Source organism: Macaca fascicularis, chromosome 11 (assembly GCF_037993035.2).
Source record: "Macaca fascicularis isolate 582-1 chromosome 11, T2T-MFA8v1.1".
Lineage (NCBI taxonomy): Eukaryota > Metazoa > Chordata > Mammalia > Primates > Cercopithecidae > Macaca > Macaca fascicularis.
In genome coordinates, this window is record NC_088385.1 from 123,898,013 (window position 1) to 123,919,626 (window position 21,614).

General features: G+C 42.2%; 1 protein-coding gene across 26 annotated transcripts in view; it reads left to right on the forward strand.

Moving 5' to 3' along the window:
• FBXW8 (F-box and WD repeat domain containing 8) overlaps positions 1–21,614 on the forward strand; it is a 115,686-nt gene that overhangs the window by 17,237 nt on the left and 76,835 nt on the right. For 23 of the 26 annotated variants that reach the window (XR_012420711.1, XR_012420709.1, XR_001483652.4 and 20 more), the window contains 2 exons: positions 12,129–12,293; positions 16,395–16,483. Coding sequence is in view for 11 of the 26 variants with exons in the window: in XM_005572347.5 (XP_005572404.1) it covers positions 12,129–12,293; positions 16,395–16,483 (254 nt within the window). In the remaining 15 variants the exon portion in view is untranslated. The remainder of the gene's footprint in view (positions 1–12,128; positions 12,294–16,394; positions 16,484–21,614) is intronic. The other 3 variants (XM_074007978.1, XM_074007980.1, XM_074007979.1) reach the window with 1 other exon arrangement.

Consider the following 21,614-nt stretch of genomic DNA (forward strand, 5'->3'; position numbering starts at 1 on the left):
AATGAGGCCAATTCCTGGATTTCAGCCTGATGCTGTTAGCCGAAGTCTTGGAACAGGGTCTAATAGCTAGCTGCTTTACACAAAGTCAGCATTAGATGATAAAATCTTCATTCTTGATAGCAAGCTGCTGTTTAAGAAATCATTTCTTTTAACATTGCTTTTTGCTCTCCTGCTTTGTAGAGAGCCATGTGGCTTTCACATCTGCTGCTGGTTTTCTCATCCAAAGAGTTTATCAGAGAAAGATAGAATCTAGTAGAAGAAGAGATCCCCTTTTGGTACAATGGGGCTGCATTACAGGGTAGATTGGTTATGCTGGTGAGATTATTCTGCAGGTGTGAACAGTTTAATTTGCAACACAGTAGTTCAATTGTCCACCAGAATTCTTCCCTCTATGGCCAGTTGGATTTGGCTCTTTTTTTTTTTTGTTGTTAACCCGGTTTTTAGAGCACATGTATAAGAATAGAAAATATTCTTAAACAGAACCCTGTTAGCGTACAGTGACTAAGTTGGCTGTGATCTGTGAAGTCATTATTTTTATAGAGCTCTTACATGAGAATGACCATAGAAGGCCAGTAGTTTGTAGAATTGGCTTTGTTTCATTAATCATTAAAATTAAAACCACAAAATAATTAAAATAAGTAGCATTTTCATTTGTTTCTTGGGGTGTTTTTATTTTGAAACAGGGAGGAAGTCCTTCTGTGGAATGTCCTGCTGCTTTATGATTTCATTTTAAAGAGGCTTGCATTTTTTCTCTCTCTCCATCTCTCTTTTAATCTAGGTGCCTTGGGATTTTAGTGAAATTGAGCCAGTTATGTGGAACTGGCACCATGAACTAAATGTATGCCCTTGGAGAAAACCTGTTTGCTTAGATCTTTATGCCAAATTGGTAACTGACTAACAGTAAGAAACTCTGTTACTGGGAGGCCTTTGAGATTTAATTATCCCACAAACCATGCCTGAGACTGATTTTGCTTTGACTTTGCCTTCTTTCCATATCCCCTCCTCTTTTTCTGCTTTTGGGGCTTTGTTTTGAAAACTGAACTCCCGCTACATTAGTTTGTGATCCTTGTGTACTTTTGATGCTGAGGTCTCCAGCTCCTTCCTTTCAATAGTTGTCCCTCAAGGGACTTAATATCTCTGTGGGAGTGTTTCTTGCCGAAACATCTTGAAAACAGTGTAGCTTTTAGTAAGCAAAGTTACTTGTTGGACAGTTCATTGAACAGGTTTACAATCTTGCTATTTATAATTTTATGTTCATCTTTTTTCATGCCCACAAGATTCCTGGCATTTAAAGGAGACTATTTTTTAGTGGATAACAATGACACAGTTGTTGATTTCAAAATTACAAGTTGGTTTTTAGGAGAAAAGTAAGTCTGCTGTTATATTACAACATGAATAATTCTGAGGAGTGATGGCTTTTAGGTATTTACCAACATTCATTTTTTAAACTTTAAAAATTATTATAAATTCATAGGAAGTTGCAAAAAATAGTACAGAGAGTTCCCGTGTACCCTACCCCCAGTCTCCTCCATTAGTAATATCCCACTACAGAACAGTAGCAAAATCAGGACCTGACATTGGCACAATCCACAAATCGCTATTTTATATGCACATATTTGTGAACCTATGGAACTTTACATGGATGTACATTTGCGTGACCACTGCAGTCAACATGTAGAACATTCATCACAAGAATCTCCTGTGCTACTCTTTCACAGCCTTTGACAGCGACACTGGCCTCAAGTCCTTTCCCTGACCCCTTCACCCCCAGCTCCATCTCTAACCCCTGGCAACCACTGATCTGTTCTCCAGCTCTGTAATTTTGTTTTCAGTTTTTTAATGTATATTTTAGTTCTTTGTGTTTCCTAATGTGTGATTTTAGGAATTCAGCCCCGTAAGTAATGATGTCATGCTTTTCAAGTAAAAGATAGAGAAATGTGCCTAAACAAAGCAATAAAGAAAAAGAGGGAAGCCACAGAGGTTAAAAACTTGAAATTTATAATATTGGTGAGCAAGAAGTAGGTGACAGCAAAAAAAAAAATAAGTAATGGTAGAACTAAAGACCAGTATATTAGATGATGGTATTTCAAGTTTCAAGGAAAATGTGATTTTATGTCCATGTAGGAGAAACTAAAATCCAGGCGCTTATAGCTAAAGATCTATAATCTTAATGAAGTCTGTGTAAGTCAGGAATCCATTGCAAGTGAGGCTGAATTGATTTTCCTGGCAGAAGTGATTCTGCAGACCTGTAGTTGCTGGCAGGGTTCCCTTAGTTCTTTACTTTCACCCTCGCCACCAGACTTGTCTATCAGGAAGTTATGTGGAAGGTTCCTTGTATGCTGGAGACCCAAGTGCCCTCAGGAGTTCCTTTTAATTCATGTGATTGTTGTGCCTGCCTTCTTTAAGCACAAATTTAGGGAAAGGCAAAATCACTCTAAAAAACAGATTGGGAGCTAGATGAAACAAGAATGGCAAATGATCATTGAGCCAAGTGATGGGTACTTTGGAGTTCTTTATATTGTTCACTTTACTCTTATGTGTTTGAACTTTTCCACAATTAAAAAGTTTACTAGAAAAAAAAGCATAAAGCAAAAATAATACATGTGAATAAGAAAGAGCCTACGGAAGGCAGCACATGCCAGGAGCTGAGCTGTGTCTGTGACCTTTGAGAATAAAAGCAATCTAATTTTTTTTTTTAAAGTTGGACTTTTTATCTCATTCAGTTATTTATATAGAGCTGACTATGTATGTGTGAGGTACTGTTCTATATAGTGAAGACAGCTGAGAATAAAACATAAAAAACCTGCTTCTCAGAGAGCTTCCATTGTATACAATAAAGACATGATTAAATAGAGTTATCAGATGGCAGTGAGTGCTATGGAGAAGTACAAGACAGTAGAGGTGATATGGGGCTTGCACTTTTGAGTGGCCAGGGAAGACTTTGCAGAGAAGGTGAGCTTTGAGCAAAGACTTCAAGGAGGGGTGAAGGACACTGTGCAGATCTCTGGCAGAGTGGAATAGCAAGGGCTAAGAACTTGAGGCAGGTGCAGCTGAAGCTCATCTGAGGCAGAGTGCACCTGCTGTGTTTGAGGAACAGCAGGAAGGTCCAAGTGGGTGGCTATGGTACGCTGAATAATGGCCCCCTCCCAAATACGCTCACATCCTAATGCCTGGATCCCACGAGTATGTTACCCTTCATGATAAAAGGCTCTTTGCAGATATGATTAGGTTAAGGATCTAGAGATGGGGTGACTATCTTGGATTATCCAGGTGGGTCCAGTGCATTACAAGTCTCCTTGTAAGAGGGAGGCAGGACGTCAGGGAGGAGAGGAGATGCTGTGTTGCTGGCCTTGAAGGTGGAGGAAGGGGCCACAAGCCAAGGAATGTAGGTAGCTTGAAGCTGGAAAAGGTAAGAAAATAATTTTCTTTCTGAAGCCTCTGGAAGGAATGCAGCCCTGCCCACACCTTGCTTTTACACTTCTGGTCTCCAGAACTATAAGAGAATAAATCTGTGTTGTTTTAAGCAGCTAAGTTTGTAAGTTTGTTAGCACAGCCATAGGAAACTGATACGGGGGTGTGGTGAGCAGAAAGGAGTAAGAGGAGGAGAGGGCTCAGGATGAGAGAAGCATTTAATCTGTTAAAAGAACTCGAAGTTTTATTGTAAATGAGATGGGAAGCCTTTGGAGTGCTTTAAGCAGAGGGGTGACGAGAGCTGCCCTACATTTTAAAAGGGACCATTTGGGCTGCTGTGTGGAGAATCGGTTGTTGGGGGACAAGGACAGCAGCAGGGAGACCAGTTAGGAGGCCACTGAAGTAATCTAGAGAAGAGGATGTGGTGCTTGGGCCAGGATGGTACCAGCAGAAGTGGACAGAGTCAGGATTGCAGATGGGTTGGATGTGGGGACAGAAGGAAGAGAGTCAACAAGGACTCCACGGTGTTTGTCCTGAGCAACTGAAGGAATGAGGTCACCGTTTACTGACAAGCAGCAGACCATGCAAGGAGCATGTGTGGGTGTGGGGGAAGATCCCTCATTGGTTGTGAGGCTGAGGATGAGCTCTTTGTTGAGCTCTGGGCTGAAGATGGAAATTTGGAAGCTGTCAGCCACATTGATGGTATTTAAGGCCAGGAGACAAATGAGAATATTAAGGAAGTGAGTGTAAATAGAGGAGGGGTTCAGGGATGGAGCCCTGGTACCCCACAAGGATTAGAGGCTGTGGACATGAGCAGGGCCAGCACAGAGGACCGGGAAGGAGTTCCCTGCCAGGCAGGAAGAAAACTCAGGTGTGTTGTTCCCTGGAACCATGGGATAAACGTTTTCCAGGAGGAGAAAGTGTTAAGCGCCGCTGTTCATCAAGAGGAGGACTGAGAAATGACCGTTGGGTTTTGCAAGTTGGAGGTCACTGGTGACCTTGACCAGAGTCGGTTGTGTGTTGGGGGTGAAAGCTAGTGGCTCAGGAGCAAGTGGAGAGAGAGGAAATGGAGATAGTGAGTGCATAGAAAGCCGTCTGTATGTGGTGTGTCCTCCCACAGTAGACTTGGTATGTGAACCTGTGAAGGGAACAATGAGACTTCCCCTCTGTGAGCCTCACTGGTAACCCTAATCCAGGCAGAGCTAATAAAGCTTATTTTTGAGCCAACAGCTTTTTTTTTTTTTTTTTTTTTTAATGTTGCAATTCACAGTGGTGCTATAAAGCAAAATGCTGGAGACACTTTTATTAGCAAGTCCTTGCAGCTGAGGCTCACTCAGTGGGGCTTTACTGAGCAAGTCCATTCCAACTCTGGTGTATTAAAGAAAGACCATTAGGCCTCTGGAAAACCCAGGCTTGTAAACTTGCTAGATTTCATACAACTTAAGGAATCAAAACAATTAACAAGTTTTCCTTTTGGTGGGGCCCTTTAACATTTGCTTGTGGAAGTTTAACTGGGTCTTTTTCTTGTTCATTTTTTTTCCTTCAGAATTAAAAGACATTTTTAAAACCTGTCATTTTTGTTGTCCTTTAAAAGAAGAAAGAAAAGCACTCTCCTTTTATAGTTTGCTAAAGAAATTGTTGACACATTTCTGTTTTTAATACCTAATTGTGGATACAATCCTGATCCCTTTTTGGAAGTAATTCTCACCTCTGCCTTTTCTAAGTCCCTCAAAGAGATTTTTTATTTCTTATCCGGGACTTAAACTTTAGCTTGAATATGATTTTCTATAGAAGAAGCACTGTGACCCGGGGTGAGTGATGTGGGTGACGTGCCACAGCATCAACTCTGTGGTCTCAGTTTTTCATCCCGTAACCCCGTTGTACAAATTTCAGGTCAAGTTATTTAAAATGATTTGGCATTTTCCTTGAAACTGTTATAAAAAGCCGCTTTCAGCTTCCAGTGTATTTAAGGTCTGATATATTTGAGACTTCCTGAAAGTCTCATTGAAAAGTTTCCATTTTAAAGTGGCTGAGATTTGCACGGTTCTCATGAAAACTCATACAGAATGTTTAGTTTGAGATTTTCTAGTTTGTAATCATTTAGCACTAACTTTGGATTTTCCTAAAGTGCAGATGATTCAGAGCCTCCATCCAAGAAAACGCAGCCTGTAGCTCATTTTTGAACACATAATTAAAAAGATTGCTTCCCCTATTTGGGGCCAGTCTTGTGATCTAACCTGGGTGTAAGGGCAGGGACCCCAGCATTTCCGCATAGCTTCCTCAGCCATGGAGAAGTAGCCCCAGCCTGGGTGCATCTCATGGGGTCTCTCTCACATGCCAAAGGTTTTGGTTTCATAGCTTGAGGTGGGCAGTCGATGAGAACTGCGGGCCTGAATGCCCGGTACATGGTTAGTGCCCAAAACGTATCTTTACTGATTGGCCGCGAACCCAAATCAGTGTTCTCTAAAGGACTTCTGCAGAGCACTGGGCTTTTGAGATACTCCTTGCAAAAAGAGGTCAGGAACCAAATGAGTTTAGGGAATGCAGCTTCTTATACAGGTTGAACTCCCAAATCCAAAAATCCCAAATCCCAAATGGTCCAAAATTAGAAACTTTTTCAGTGCTCATTGGAGCATTTCAGATTTTTGGATTTGGGGATTTGGGAAACTCAGTCAGAATAATGCAAACATCTGAAATCCAAAATACTCTTGGTTTTAAGCATTTTGGATAAGGGATACTCAACCTGTATCCCCTTCATAAGAGATGTGCAACACATGCCACCACTATTCAAAGCATCGAGAAGTTCTGCAGCAAGGAATTCTGCTTCGTTTTGTTTAAAGCAGTGTTTCCTAAGCTCATTTGACCATGAAATCCTTTTCTAAGGAACTTACTAACACCTGGAGGTGTTGTACTACTGAACATGCTTTTGGTCCATGTAATTAAAGAATGACTACATTTATATGATCTCGTAATTACTCTGAGTCTTTTTGGTTCGGTAGTTACATTTCATGACTTTTACAAAATGTTATGGTTTCTACAAAAAAGGCGTATGTATGCCCAGGATCAGAGTAAAGCCGCCCTGTGTTTCCTGAGCATGTTCTGCTTTTGAGAACCTGTAAAGGTCTCGTATGTTACCCTTATCTTACACCTTATTTAACCGTGAATTCCAGGGCTCGGTTAGGGGACATACTCTGCTCTGGAACTACTTAGGTTGTGGCCTGGCTCGCTCACAGCTGACATTGGTCTATCCCTGTCTGTGCTTCATGATTGCCCAGTGCTCAGACTCACTCTGGCACAGACAGATGGACAGACAGCATCTGGGTGTCATGGGTAGGCTCAGCTGTGGACCAGACATGCCAAAAATGAAACCATGGTGTTCTGTCTAGTCAAACTGGAGCTCCAGCATTGCTGAGTCGTTATCCCGTTCTTTATTGCCTGACCACTTGTGATCAGATGAGGGTTTGTTTTCCTGAGCCCTGAAGGCTAAGATGGAGAAGTGTGGGATGACAGTGTGGTTAAGTGGATTTGTAACTGATGCTGTGGCCATGCCCAGGGTGGGCTGCCTAATGGATCCATGTCAGCCTGTGGGGTGGGCTCCAGTGGTTTGCCACAGAGCTAGAGCCCTGTCTTTAGAACCATCCTGGTTATCTATTTTTTTTTTTTTTAATAATTAAGATGCAAAGGCCCACAGACCGTATTTTGCAGATAACTTATGGGATAAGTGGCTAATGCAATGGATGACAGAATTGGGATTCACAGATTATTTGGGGAGGATAAAATGCCAGGGGGTGGGGGAGACATTGAGGTGGGGATTAAAATGAATTGAAAGTTTACAAAGTTAAGAATTTAGGTATAAAAAATAGTGTGGTGGAAGGATGGTGGGCTTTTTTTTTTTTTCCAGTTTGTGTTTAAAAAGACCCTGAAGAATCATGAGGACCAAATTGAGGTTACTGTTGCGGGGAAGAGAATGTGAACGGTGAGAGATACGCAGGAGTTTTAAGCTGATTAGCAATCTTTTCTTTCTTCTGCAGGGTAGTGAGTTCATGGGTGTTTGTGACATTCTTCATACCTTTTTGTTTCCCTTTAATAAAACTGCAGAAGCTTTAGTGAACCATTATTTGAGTAGCCATGTTGATGGCTACAAGTAAAGCAGAAAACCAGTGTCTGATAAGATCCTTCTGTGCATGGCACTGCACAGCCCATATCTGAGGTGCTATTGAGTCCTGAGTACCACATTTGAAGAGGGACACTTTAGATGTACAAATGTTTTAGGGTGCGTTGAGAAAGTGTCGGAATGGAAACTGTATGAAAAATAGTGAAAGGAAATGGATAATATTTAGAGCAATGAAGAAATTACTCAGGGGAAATATGATCTCTGTCTTCAGCTATTTGAGGTACTGTCAGGTGGAAGAGCAAATAGATTTCTTCAAAAGGGCAAAATCAGGGCCATAGGTAGAATGAGTTTTCTAGACAGTGGAAGGAAACCCTTTCTAATATTCAGACTGCCTGTTGGTAGATGAGACTGATGCAGGAGGTCAGCTGTCTACTGGAAGCATTGCAGGATTGCCTGGGCCCCATTGGCCAGGGATGCAGTGGGGTGCCTTCTTGCAATGAGGAGATGCTCCGAATTGATCTCCAAGGCCCCTCTTGATTCTTCAGGTTCTAAACCACTGGAGACTGAGACAGCATGACACCCTCAGCATTAGAGTGTGACACTTAGGTTCAGAAAAATGACAGTGTTGTCACTAATGCCACGTGATCTAACTTCTGATGCTGTGAATTCCATGCGAAGCATCCATGCCTGTAGGGAAAGTGACTGAGGCCATGTGACTGCTTGTCACACATGGAGCTTACGTGCACACATATATAGCAGAAGCGTAATTAAGGAGGCCAGAACTTTAATATGTCATCAGTGTTAGGTTGGTCAGTATTGCTTTGATACCCTTTTGGTTGAATAAGATATTGTAATGGTTATTTTTGGTGTAGTTTGCTTAAAATAGAAAGTCAAATTTTGAGACCGAGATAAACTGAGTTCCTAGATTCCCACTAGTTTTACTTTGTAAGTTTTAGCCTCTTTCTGTGTGACTTATGTCTTTTTTATACCTCTGTCCCTTCATTACTGCCTTCTTTTGTGTTAAATAGATAACTGTCTAGTATGCCATTTTAATTTCTTTACTCTGTTTTTTAGAGTTATTTTCTTAGTTGTTGCCTAGGAATTACAGTGAACACCTTAGTTTAAAATAATCTAGTTTGGATTAATACCCACCTGATTCCAATAGTACACCAAAAACTCTGCTCTGAGATAATTTCATTTGGTGTTTGTTGGTACACTTGGGTCATATCCTAAGGCCTCTGAGGCTTTGTTCATTGTATTCATTTTTTTTTTTGTTTTGCTTTGTTGTTTTCGTTTTTTAGAGATGAGATTTCACTATGTCACCTAGTCTGGAGGGTAGTAGTACAATAATAGCTCACTGCAGCCTTGAACTCCTGGACTCAAGCAATCTTCCCGCCTCAGCCTCACAAGTAGCTAGGACTACAGGCACACACCATCACATCTGGCTAATTTTTTTTTTTTTTTTGGTAGAGATGGTGTCTCACGCTGTTCACCAGGGTGGTCTCAGCTCACTGAGTGATCCTCCTGCCTTGACCTCCAAAGGTGCTAGGATTACAGATTTTTTTTTTCTTTATTCTTCCCACCCCCTCCCCGCCATGGAGTAGATAATCTTGGTTGACCTGCTTTAAGTTTCCTGATTTTTTTTTTTCAAGACAGAGTCTTGCACTGTTGCCAAGTCTGGAGTGCAGTGGCATGATCTTGGCTCACTGCAACCTCTGCCTCCTGGGTTCAAGTGATTCTTCTGCCTCAGCCTCCTGAGTAGCTGGGACTACAGGCGCATGCCACCATGCTGAGCTAATTTTTTATATTTTTAGTAAAGATGGGGTTTTACCATGTTGGCCAGGCTGGTCTCAAACTCTTGACCTTGTGATCCACCTGCCTTGGCCTCCCAAAGTGCGGGGATTACAGGTGTGGGCCACTGCGCCTGACCAAGTTTGCTGATTTTTCTGCCTCTCAAACTTGTTGAGCCCCTTTAGGGAATTTTTTACTTCAGTTACTGTACTTTTTAACTCCAGAGCTTCTCTTTTTTTTTTTTTTTTTTTTTTTGAGATGGAGTCTTGCTCTGTCGCCCAGGCTGAAATGCAGTGGTGTGATCTTGGCTCACTGCAACCTCTGCCTCCTGCGTTCAAATGATTCTCCTGCATCGGCCTCCCAAGTAGCTGGGACTACAGGCGCCCGCCACCACGCCCAGATAATTTTTTGTATTTTTAGTAGAAATGGGGTTTCACCATGTTAGCCAGGATGGTCTCAATCTCCTGACCTGGTGATCCTCCCACCTCAGCCTCCCTATTTTTTTTTAACAGACAATTTCTATTTCTCTATTGGTAACTTCTATATGGTAAGACATTGCTCTTCTACTTTCTTTTATTTCTTTAGACATGCTTTCTTTTAGTATTTTGAACATATTTAAAATAGCTGATTTAAAGTCTCTGTTTAGTAAGTCCAGCGTCTGGACTTTCTCAGGGGTAGCTTCTGTTGACTGCCTTTTCCCCTGTGTATGGGCCCTGCTTCCTTGTTTCTTTGCATGCTTTTGTAATTTTGTTAAAAACTGGACGTTTTAAATAATGGAAACTCTGGAAATAGAATCTTTCTCCCTCTGCAGAATTTGCTGTTATTGCTGTTGTTATTTTTGTTGTTGCTGCTGTTTGTTTGTTTAGTGACTTTTCTGGACTTATTCTCTAATTTGTATTCTTTGTCATGTGCAGCTACTGAAGTCCTGCTTGGCTAGCTTAGTGGTTAGCTAGTTATCAAATGGAGATTTCCTTAAATCCACTAAACCAGTAAGTCTCCCAGCCTTTGCTGAGGTGCTGTCTGTACGTTAGAGTACTGCTTCACCATTGTAGCAGCTTACAACTCTGCCTTAGCCTTCACTTCCTGCTGGTGCAGAGCCTCAAGGTCAGCCAGAGGGGAGAGGTTAGGGCTTTATCTGGTCTTTCCTGGGCACACACACAGCCCTATACGTTCATGTGGCATTCCAGACTCCCAGGAATATATTGGAGCCTTTCAGAGCTTCCTGTGGGAAATCCCATTTCCCAGCTTTTTCTTTCAAGCTTTTTGGTCAGCCTCTTGTTTGCCTCAACTGTCTGTGCCTCCCCAGGTAACTGCAGAGTTAAGCAGTTGCCACTTACTATTTTGGGCAAATGCCCTGGAGATAGAACAGAGAGAGTGCTCAGCTAGGTCAGATAAAGTCAAGCCTTGAGAATAGAGCTTACTGGCAAGCTGCCAGCAGGTCAAATGGTGACAGTTCTCTAGGGATTTGATTTTTGGGGAGTTCTAAACGTGTCTGGCCTCTCTAATGGCTGCTAGGCTGCCGGTTTTTACAGCTGCTGTCTTCACGAGGCTGTTGATTTTTAAGGCAATCCCGGAGCTGGAGGAGGAAACAGAATTAGCACACATTAAAACAACTCAGACGTCACTGTTCTTACTGAGATTCAGGCACTTTTCTTGGATAAATGTTCCTCAGAATGTTGCAATCCTTTTATTAATTTCCAGATTCTGAAAAAGTTGATTGATCATTTTTGGTGGAATTCTTACTGCTGTTATGGAGGAGCAGGTCTTTAATCTGCCATCCTGTAAGCTAACTCTCTGTCAGTGCTTTATCAGCTGAGGCCCTTTGTGCAGTAAGAATCTGGTTTCCTACTTTCTCTCATTTTCCTTCTTCCTATCTCTGTCTTTGAGTCTTGAAGTGGCCCTAAGGGAGTGTTAAAAAGTACAGGGTACTGTAACCTACCTGTCACCACTCTTCATTAGAAGTGAGTCTCAACTTTTGGATGGAGAGCAAGCATCAGGCACTTGATCCTGCTTTCCCAGGATGCTCTGCAGACCGGTATCACACTGATCTGCTCGATCAGTTGCTCATCTGCCAACAGAGTCCATCTTTTGCAGTCTGGCCAACTTTGCATATTATCCTGTGATGAAGTAAACTCTTTGTTCCCCTAAATTAGTGTTGGAAAACAAAATGCTAATAGTTAAAATGGCTATTTCCTCTGGATACTGTTGGGATTTAAAAGGCCAGACATAACATTAATTTTTCTAGATCTAATCTTAGTCCTGGATAATGGCTTGAGTTTTCTGTTAATTAAATATGTACATATGTTTAAAATCTAAATTCTCACATGCAATTTAAATTTGAATTTTCTACCTGACCAGATGTTTGGGTTTTAGGTAATTTTATGACAGCCTTTGATTTCGGAGGCCATCAATCTTCAATTCTATAAGGTGGAAATACAAATGCTATTTGTCAAAAGTAAAGAGATTCTGTTCTGAAAAGCTCTGTATGATTGTATAGCTAATTACCATGTAAAAGTTTGTGTTTTTTGCATTTTATGTATTTGTGTATTTTCTTCTCTTATTTGTTAGATTACAATTGAACCAAGTAGTCTAAAATGTGATATTACATGGTGGTACAACAATTTTGAAATCTTGAAAGATAAAACTGGAAACATTTGCTTGTATTTTTTTTTCACCTCGTAGTGTTTTGTTAATGAGACATTTTATACTGCCATAAACCCAGGGCAATAATATAGGTGTTGATTGATTTTTGGATGACAAGGGGCTTCTCTAATTGCAGAATTTGACATTTGTGTCACTTCTGCTGTTTTAGGTGAGCAAGACGTGGAAGGTGATTGCGGAGGATGAGGTGCTGTGGTACAGGCTGTGCCAGCAGGAAGGGCACCTTCCGGATAGCAGCATCTCTGACTATTCTTGCTGGAAGCTCATCTTCCAAGAGTGCCGAGCCAAGGAACACATGTTACGAACCAACTGGAAGGTGGGCAGTGGCCAATATCATTACCTGTGAAAGAATAGCCTGCAAGGACATGGGTATCCAAGCTTTCACTCATAGCCTGAGATTAATTGCCAACAGCGAAGGGAGAGGGGTACACTGAGCCGCCCCTTCAGCTGTTGGTGACTTGTTGCCCATTTTGTTCGCCATTAGATGATTTGCCTCTGTTTTCAGCCTCGAGATTTGGGAACGTCCTCTTACTCTGCAGGAGAGGAAGGGTGAGATTGAGTTGCCAGCCACTTCCTCTCTGATTGTTAGGGTGGTCAGAGGAGTGCTCCGTGCAGCCCCTTTGACTTTCACCAACTCTCTGGAGGGGCCTAGAAAGCAAAAGCACTACCTGCATACAAAAGAGGAGCCGAAAATGTCATTTCCAGTAAATGTAAGAGGGAGATGATTAAACATCTCTAAGCACTGTCTTCTCTTCCCTCACATAACCTACTGGCGTGCTTCCATAACATTTATCACTTCAAAGTCTCTACAGAAATATTAGATCACAGCTAAGAATTTGCACAGTGAAGTGTTTCCATAGGAGATAACTGTCAAGAGCCGTGTTACATAAAGCTGTTTGAGGCATGACGAGACAGCGGTGTGGTGGCAGTGTTTCCTTCCCACCTGGGAGGCTGAAGATTCAGTGGCAGAGAAGGGATGGAAACATTCTCTTTACTCCCGTAAAGGTCAATCCTAATAGACTTTGAGATTAACAAGTTTTTGTGCATTACTGATAGTGACATATTGCCTATGTGCCTGTCTGTCCCTAGTCACCTCCTAACCTGATTAGTGACCGATAGGCTTGATCTGGGCAACCTCACAGTTTCTAGGAAAGTCAATAAGAGCAGTGTCTCTCTAATTCAGGGGTTCTCAACCCCAGCACTAGTGACATTTAGGGCCAGCTAATTCTTTTTGTGGGGGGCTGTTCTGTGCACTGCAGGCTGTTGAGCAGTCTCTCTGGCCTCTCCCCGTTAGATGCCAGTAGCATTCTCCTCCCCCAATCATGACAACTAGAAATGCCCCTAGACATTGCTGAATGTCCCCTGGGAATCAAAATCCCCTCCCGGTCGAGAACCACTATTCTGAGAGTTAGTGTGGTTATCCTTTCTTAGGCCGTTAAGACACCACCACTAAGACAGGTCACGCTGGCCCCACAGTGCCCTTTTCCATCGACCTACGGTAATAACTCATCTGGAGGAAGCCCCCAATCCCTCTTGCCCGTGTGCCTGGGTAGGTCCATATGATGGACACAGGCAGAAACGTATGACAAAGAAAGCTGCCCAGACAGACAAAGGGTCAGAAAGCAGAGGGTCTAACCCTGGTGGGAGAGGCTGCGATTTAAGGAAAGCTTAAGAACTGAGTGTTAATGGGGCCTTTCTCTCCAGAAAGGAGAGATACTTTTGAGATTTACAAGCAGGAGACTTGGAGATATTTGGCATCCCCAGGCTTGAATTCGAAGATGTCAGACCCTGGTAGAAAAAAGCAGCAGCTGTGTTGTTTGCTTCCTCTTTGGTGATGGAGAAAGCAAGGGAAGAGGACAGGTGTGTCCTTGTTAGGCCTGGAGGTGGCAGAAGTGACAATGTTTTAAAGACCCACCACCTAGCATTTGGCACTTAGTAAGACTTCACAAGTTATATGCAATCTAGCTGAATGGCTATTTAGTATTTCTTTCTAACTAGCACGAAGTCATCTGTTAGGTAAATACTCACTACATGGCTGTTGATTGAGTGAACTGGAGTGGACTGCAGGCCAAACGAAACATGAGGGAGACTTCTGTTTGGAGCATGTCAGGTCCATTTCCTGACACTATTAACAAGGAGAATTCTAGGAGTGAAATTTTAAACGATGTATCTTTCATTAAATGTAATGGTGGGATTCTTACCAAAATTCTGGAACGAAAGAAAGCCTTATCGAAACGTGAAAGGCAGCTGGGCACTGTGGGTCACTCCTGTAATCCCAGCACTTTGGGAGGCTGAGGCAGCTGGATGACTTGAGGTTAGGAGTTCCAGACCAGCCTGGCCAACATGGTGAAACCCTGTCTCTACTAAAAATACAAAAATTAGCCAGGCATGGTGGCACAAGCCTGTAGTCCCAGCTACTTGGGAGACTGAGATTGGAGAATCGCCTGAACCCTGGAGGTGGAGCTTGCAGTGAGCCAAGATTGCGCCATTGCATTCCAGCTTTGGCAACAGAGCAAGACTGTCTCAAAAAAAAAAAAAAAAAAGAAAGAAAAAGAAATGAAAGGCAGTGTTGGGGCAAGTTGCTTTACTTTTGTCTGCCTCCATTTTCTCTTCTCTAGAGTGGGAGCTAGGAGTGGCACTGCTCATGGCTTCATGGTGAGGATGATTGTCATCAAGTGTCTGCCACTCCTCCTGCAGAGGCTGGTCCACACTCAGTGCTCAGGCGAGGTTGGCTGTAGGAGCGCATAGTCCTCTGCACACAGATGCAAGGTTCTGTGCTGTGCATGCTCTACTTCAGGATGGGTTAGGCAGGCGATTTGGTTTGGTACCTCCTAAGTCAGTGTCTGGGGAGACCCTAGAAGGGACCCCAGGGTTCTCAGGTACCTCCACAAAGGGACTGACCTGCAAATGCATGAACTTATCTGGAACTGCAATTCAATGTCAACCTGGAAATCGTTTGCTAAACTAATTACTATGGTGGCCATAGTATTCTTTTTCCTGGTGTTTGCATACATGCAGGTTTTCATCTTAGACCCTTTATTTTTCTTTCAATACCTTTTCCCTCACAAGAGCTTTTCTGTTATTGTAACCTTGGCTGCGGCCCTCACACAGCTGTTTCCCAGTTCCTTGCCTTCCCTTCCCATATCTCCAGTCATAGGACAGCTCCACGTGGATGTGTCCAGTTTTGTCTCAGCCTTAGACTCGTTGCTTGGATTAAGACCATCATGCGAATTACTTTGCTCAGTTCTGGAGTCTAGGTGCTTAATAAATGTGTATTTTAATGGAATGATATCATAATCTTTTTCCTAATAATAGAAATAATAATAATAATGGCTACCACTTATCGAACACTTGCTGTATGTTAAGAACTGTGCTGGGTACTACACTGTTTCTAGTCCTTGTCCTTGTCCCAGTCTGGTAAAATTGAAATTATGGTATTCTTGACTATCTTTATTCATGCTTGCTTTGTGGCTTAACTATCTCACTTTTCCCAACCTCCCACATGTAAATACTTTATATCCATTCAGATTTCCTTCATTGTAATTCAATTTAATTTTTTTTTTTTTTTTTTTAGAGATAGGGTCTCACTCTCTTGCCCAGACTGAAGTACAGTGTTACAATCATAACTCACTGTAGCCTTAAGTTCCTGGACTCAAGTGACCCTCCTGCCTCATCCTCTCAAATAGCTGGGGCTACAGGCACATGCCACCACACCTGACTATCTTTTACATTTTTTGTAGAGATGGGGTCACCCTATGTTGCACAGGCTGGTCTCAAACTTCTGAGCTCAAGTGCTCTTCCTGCCTCTGCCTCCCAAAGTGCTGGGATTACAGGCATGAGCCACTGTGCCCGGCCTAAACTTTCGTTTAAATACTATTTCCATGAAACCTCTGACCTCTCAGTTAGAAATAGTATCATCTCTTCTCCTTTTTCTCATCCTGATCTTTATCTATTTGTATATAATTTTGCATTTTATTCTGAGAATCCTCATAAGAGTTAACAGGTAAGGTATCATGTAATACTTTCTTTTTGCTGAACTGAACTTTTTCGTATACTTTATAAGCTTCTTTAGATACTTGCCACTCCCAGCAGATATGTGCCAGCCTATTGTGGATGGTAGTTATTGGTGAGCACATATTTGCTTTCTATTCTGTAACCTCCTGGAAGATGGGGCAGTGTCTCACACATCCCGTGTCCTCGAGTTCAGTGCCTTTGGGATATATGGTAACTCGTCCATGCTTGATAGCTTAGCATGTGAGTCATCATTTTTGGCTTTTTGAATGCCCACAGAACTTTGAATGCACTTGCTCTCTATGCTGTAGAGAATTGCTGTGGAAAGTAGGTGAAAAAGCACGATGCTTGGCTTTTGGGCTGTCCCAAGAATAGTCTAAACTGCATCCCCCTTTTCCTCACGCAGAATCGCAAAGGTGCCGTGAGTGAGCTGGAGCACATTCCTGACGCGGTTTTGTGTGATGTGCATTCTCACGATGGCGTGGTCATTGCTGGGTAAGCAAAACCATTTCCACTGAGTGCTCTGCATCTGAAGGTCTATCATTTCTCACGTACTGCCCTCTGAGTACCAGTGACCTTAGCTTCCCTTGAGAGCATGTACCTCCCTCAGTTACAGCCCATGTGGAAGAGGGAGAGTCTCTGTGATTCTGTTCCCGAGGACGTGAGAGCGCCGCAGCGAGGGTGAGAAGCACATGGTGTAGAGCGGATCTGTGATCCATTTGTCTCAATATGTCTTTCCCAGCTTTTAAATCACTTTTGTGGCATGTTATGTGAGATTTTCATTAAGGCAAACAGTTTGTATTCTATGAAGACATAAAAAAGTCAAGCAGATATAATAAGTGTTGGCACAGACAGGCCCTGTTCTCATTCTCTTTTTCTTAATCCCTTATTGTGAAGAAGGGCTGTGGCCACACATAATCTTCCTTCCCCACCATATAGTACATATTTGTTACTTAAGTTGTCCCGAAATAGTTTTTTTTTTTTTCTCCATGGCCAAGACATTTACTTTTAGCTTCTGTAAATTCCTTCAGCTTCTGTCCCAAAAACCACTTTGATGAAGTCTTCCTACTTTGTTACAGAGGTACATTTATATACTTAATTACTGTACAGTAAGATCAGTTTTCTTTTTGGATTAGGAAGATGTCATGAACTAGATTGTATACTTAATACCATAAAGTAGAGACCAGAACGCTTAAATTTCTGAGTTTGGATCAGCTATGGAGTGAGACGCCTTAGGGAAGTTCCTGCCTATGGGAAAACAAAACAGACCTTGGACTTTAAAACTCAGTAGTAGAGGAGTCCTTTTCTTTAAAGAAAAATCTTTCCTTAAGCAGCATTCCTTAAAGAGCACCTTTTGAATAGAAATTCCAAAGAGTCGGATTATTTTAAAATTTTGTGGTATGCAGTGCCTATGAAAAAAAGTATTTCTGCTTTAAACAAGATATACCCAGGAGGAATGCTTTTCTTCAGTTTCTGTTTTACTGGCTATGATTTAGAGGTGAAAGCCTTTCTTGGGAGTGCTGCAGAACTAGTTTTAGAAAGATTGATGGTCCAGATACTTGCGATTCTGTCCATTAAGTTATCAGTGCACGTTGGGCTTCTCCACCTCATTGCTAAAATATGGGCCTACGATCGCCCGATATGCAGCTCCTTTCTACCCACAAATGCTACAGTTTGGTGGGAACTCCAGAAGTTACTTAGATCATTCCAGCTAAAGGGATCTCTGCCTAGAGTGTCAGAAGACACTTGAGGACAGAAGGCTGAGACTGTACTGAAAGAGTCACAAAAGAACTTACAAATAAAGGAGAGCCTTGAATCTCAAAACCACTTACGAATTTCTTCTCTGGAGCTCCCGAAGGGCAGGCCCCTTACGAGTCCAGATGCCAGTCCTTCTTTCCCTGCCTCTCTGTTCCCTCGGGGTTTGTTCAACATTATAGATTATGCCAACACAGAGCAAAATGATGGCCGAGTTCTGTGGATCAATAGGATGAAACCTGATCTATGGGTCAGAGAGGCTCCTCACGGCTCTTCTTTCTAAGAAAACCTTACGTTGATGGCTTAGCATGAGAGACTTCAGTCTTGCTTGTATGTACAGCATCTTGTGTTTATCATTAAAATTTTATCTGGTGGTTACGATGCTTGTTTTCTGGGTCAGATCTTGAATTCCTTTTCATTTGAGACAGTGGTGTTTGTGGTTACCTCATTCCCAATCAATGTTGAATTCACCAGGCTTTCTACAGTTATGTATCTCCAAGGAGCTTCTTAAAGAGACAGTGGCCACCTCACCCCTTCTTTCTCTTGTACTTACCTTGTGTTTCTCTTATTCTTCTTTTTTCCTTCCCTTTTCTCTTTCTTTTGCACAAGTGGAGTCTGTTCAGAGGCTTAGTTTTATGTAACTAGAGCTAAACTATGAAGCATTTTTGCATTTATACCTATTAAGTACATTTCATATCATTGATGGAGAGCAGAATCTCTTTTTCTCACCTTTTAAGCAATCTGTGTAAATATTCCTGGTTCGGAGTCATGTTGCATAGGCCCAGACTGATATTTATTGCAGTGAACCTCATGATGGACCCAATCATGGTTCTTCCCTACTCTTCACATAAAACCAGTGAAATCTGAAAATAGTCACTCATTCATAAACGCATTTGACACTCAAATACCCATCATGTGAACAGGACCGGGCCCCTGTTTACCTGAGGCTTGTTTTTCCAGTGGAGAAACGGACATTCTTTCCAAAGCATTTGATGGTTCAGTTTTGTCCATGAGTCTTTGCTTACTCTACAGTCTTACAAATAATTTCCAGTTAACTTTTCCTGACATTCAGAACTCTGACATTTCTTTTCTTAAATTTCTTTTTTTTTTTTGAGACGGAGTCTCGCTCTGTCACCCAGGCTGGAGTGCAGTGGCCGGATCTCAGCTCACTGCAAGCTCCGCCTCCCGGGTTTACGCCATTCTCCGGCCTCAGCCTCCCGAGTAGCTGGGACTACAGGCGCCCGCCACCTCGCCCGGCTAGTTTTTTTTTTGTATTTCTTAATAGAGACGGGGTTTCACCGTGTTAGCCAGGATGGTCTCGATCTCCTGACCTCGTGATCCGCCCGTCTCGGCCTCCCAAAGTGCTGGGATTACAGGCTTGAGCCACCGCGCCCGGCCGACATTTATTTTCTAACCTACCTTTTTCCTTATTACACTTGTCAAGTGTACTTTTGTTTTTTCCACACTGTTCTGTTTAGTTACCTCTGACTGCATCATTTATTTTAGTTGGGGTACAGTCATATGCCGCATAACAGCATTTCAGTTAGTGATGGGCCCCATATATGATATCGGCCATTCGTGTACCCTAGGTGTATAGTAGGTTCTGCCACCTGGGTTTGTGTAAGAACACTCTATGATGTTTGCACAATGATAAATTCACCAAAGGATGCATTTTTTCTGAGTGTATCCCTGTCGTTTAGTGACACATGACTGTATAATTCATATGCCATAAAATTCACTCTTTCAAAGTGTACAATGCAGTGATTTTTGTTTAGTAGATTTACAAGGTTGTGCAACAACACCACTATCTAATTCCAGAACATTTTCATCAACCCAAAAAGAAACCCAGAATCCATTCGTTAAGGCCAATTGCAGTCCTGTCTCCTCCCAGAGATTTCTCTAGCACTGTAGCCTAGCGTCCACTCTTCTGGGAACTCGTGGAGACAGGACCATCTGCAGCTGACAGGGCAACTTGTCGTGTGGCCTCGCTGTTTCACTGAAGCATTTTTGTTTTATATTGTTATTTTACTTAGAAATAATATTTAACTTTACAGCCATCTACTATATTTTCCTTCTAGCAATTTGTACAAAAGCATCTTTTTAAATTTAAATTTAAATTTTTATTTTTTTGAGACACAGTCTCACTCTGTCGCCCAGGCTGGAGTGCAGTGGTGCCATCTCGGCTCACTGCAACCTCCGCCTCCCAGGTTCAAGGGATTCTCCTGCCTCAGCCTCCCGAGTAGCTGGGACTACAGGCGTGCACCACCACACCCAGCTAATTTTTATATTTTTACTAGAGATGGGGTTTCACCACGTTGGCCAGGCTGTTCTCAAACCCCTGGCTTCAAGAAACCTGCCCACCTCAGCCTCCCAAAGTGCTGGGATTACAGGCATGAGCCACTGCACCCGGCCTGTAAGCATCTTTTAAAACTATGAGTGGTATGTCATATTTTGTTAAATGTATACTGTTTTATATGGCGTAAGCATTAAAACTTAATACACAGACTCCCCTTGCCCCCTACCACATGTATATGATGTTATGTGGGAAACTGGAGAAATGCCTATGTCTGTTCTCTAATTTCTTGGTTTTCTCAGCTTAGAATCATACAATTTTAAACCTGGAAGTAACTTTAAGAGATGATCCGTTCTGAGACCCTCATCTTGCGTGAGGTGGCGGAGGCTCAGAGCCATGCTGGGTGTGCGTGAGTGGAGCCGCTCCATCGTGTTTCTGCAGCATCCACAGGCAGGGCTGGCTGGTGAGGCTGCCGTCTCCGGTTCTCATTTGCTGCTCTGAAGCTTTGGCTATTGTAGCGTCATTTTGGTTTTTCTTTTGTGACATGTGCCTATTTAAAAACAAAAGCAGCCGGGCGCATTGGCTCACGCTTGTAATCCCAGCAGTTTGGCAGGCTGAGGCGGGCAGATAACGAGGTCAGGAGTTCAAGACCAGCCCGGCCAACATGGTGAAACCCCGTCTCTACTAAAAATGCAAAAATTAGCTAGGTGTGGTGGTGGACACCTGTAATCCCGGCTACTTGGGAGGCTGGGGCAGGAGAATTACTTGAACCCGGGAGACAGAGGTTGCAGTGAGCTGAGATTGCGCCATTGCATTCCAGCCTGGGCGACAGGGCAAGACTCCGTCTCAAAAATAAATAAATTAATTAATTAAAGTAAAAAGAATAAAAACAAAAGCAGTGGTAAAAACCATGTTGTTTTGCAACTGTGTTAGAAAGTAGAGAAGAGAAAGTCACTCAAATTCTAGCATGGAATACAACCTTTGTTAAGGTCTCCCATGTGTCTGGTTTGGTTCTCAGTCTGTTTTTCTATGCATGTTTTTTCATAATGTGATTATAGCCTTTGTTAAATTTGTGGCCTTTTTCCCTCACCAAACTGATGAATTTTTTTCGTGTTGTATATTTTTCATTACTTTCTTTGATTTGTTGAAAAAACACTTTGGATAATTATACCCCAGTTTCCCTATTTATTCCCCTAATAGTGAACATTAATGTCATTTCCTGTGTTTTGTTATATGGATGTTATACATATTTTATGTATATATGTCTGCAAATTTTTCTCCTTTTTAGCACTACAAATCTTTATTTTAAAATGATTAGACACATGCTACTGTAGAAACTTGAAATTCTATATAAGTGCATAAAATAGAGAGTTAAAGTTCTTTCATTATCGTCTCCTAGTCTTGCATTCCTGATTGTTTTCCCAGGCTAGAGTCCTGTAAGCAGAATTACTGGATTCAGGAGAATGAATTTTTATTTTCCAGATTAATAAATTATTTAAAAATGCTTTTGTAGCCCTCAGCTTCTTTGCAATCTAACCTTTTGACTTGAAGTCTCCAAACCATCCCTGCCATCTTCCT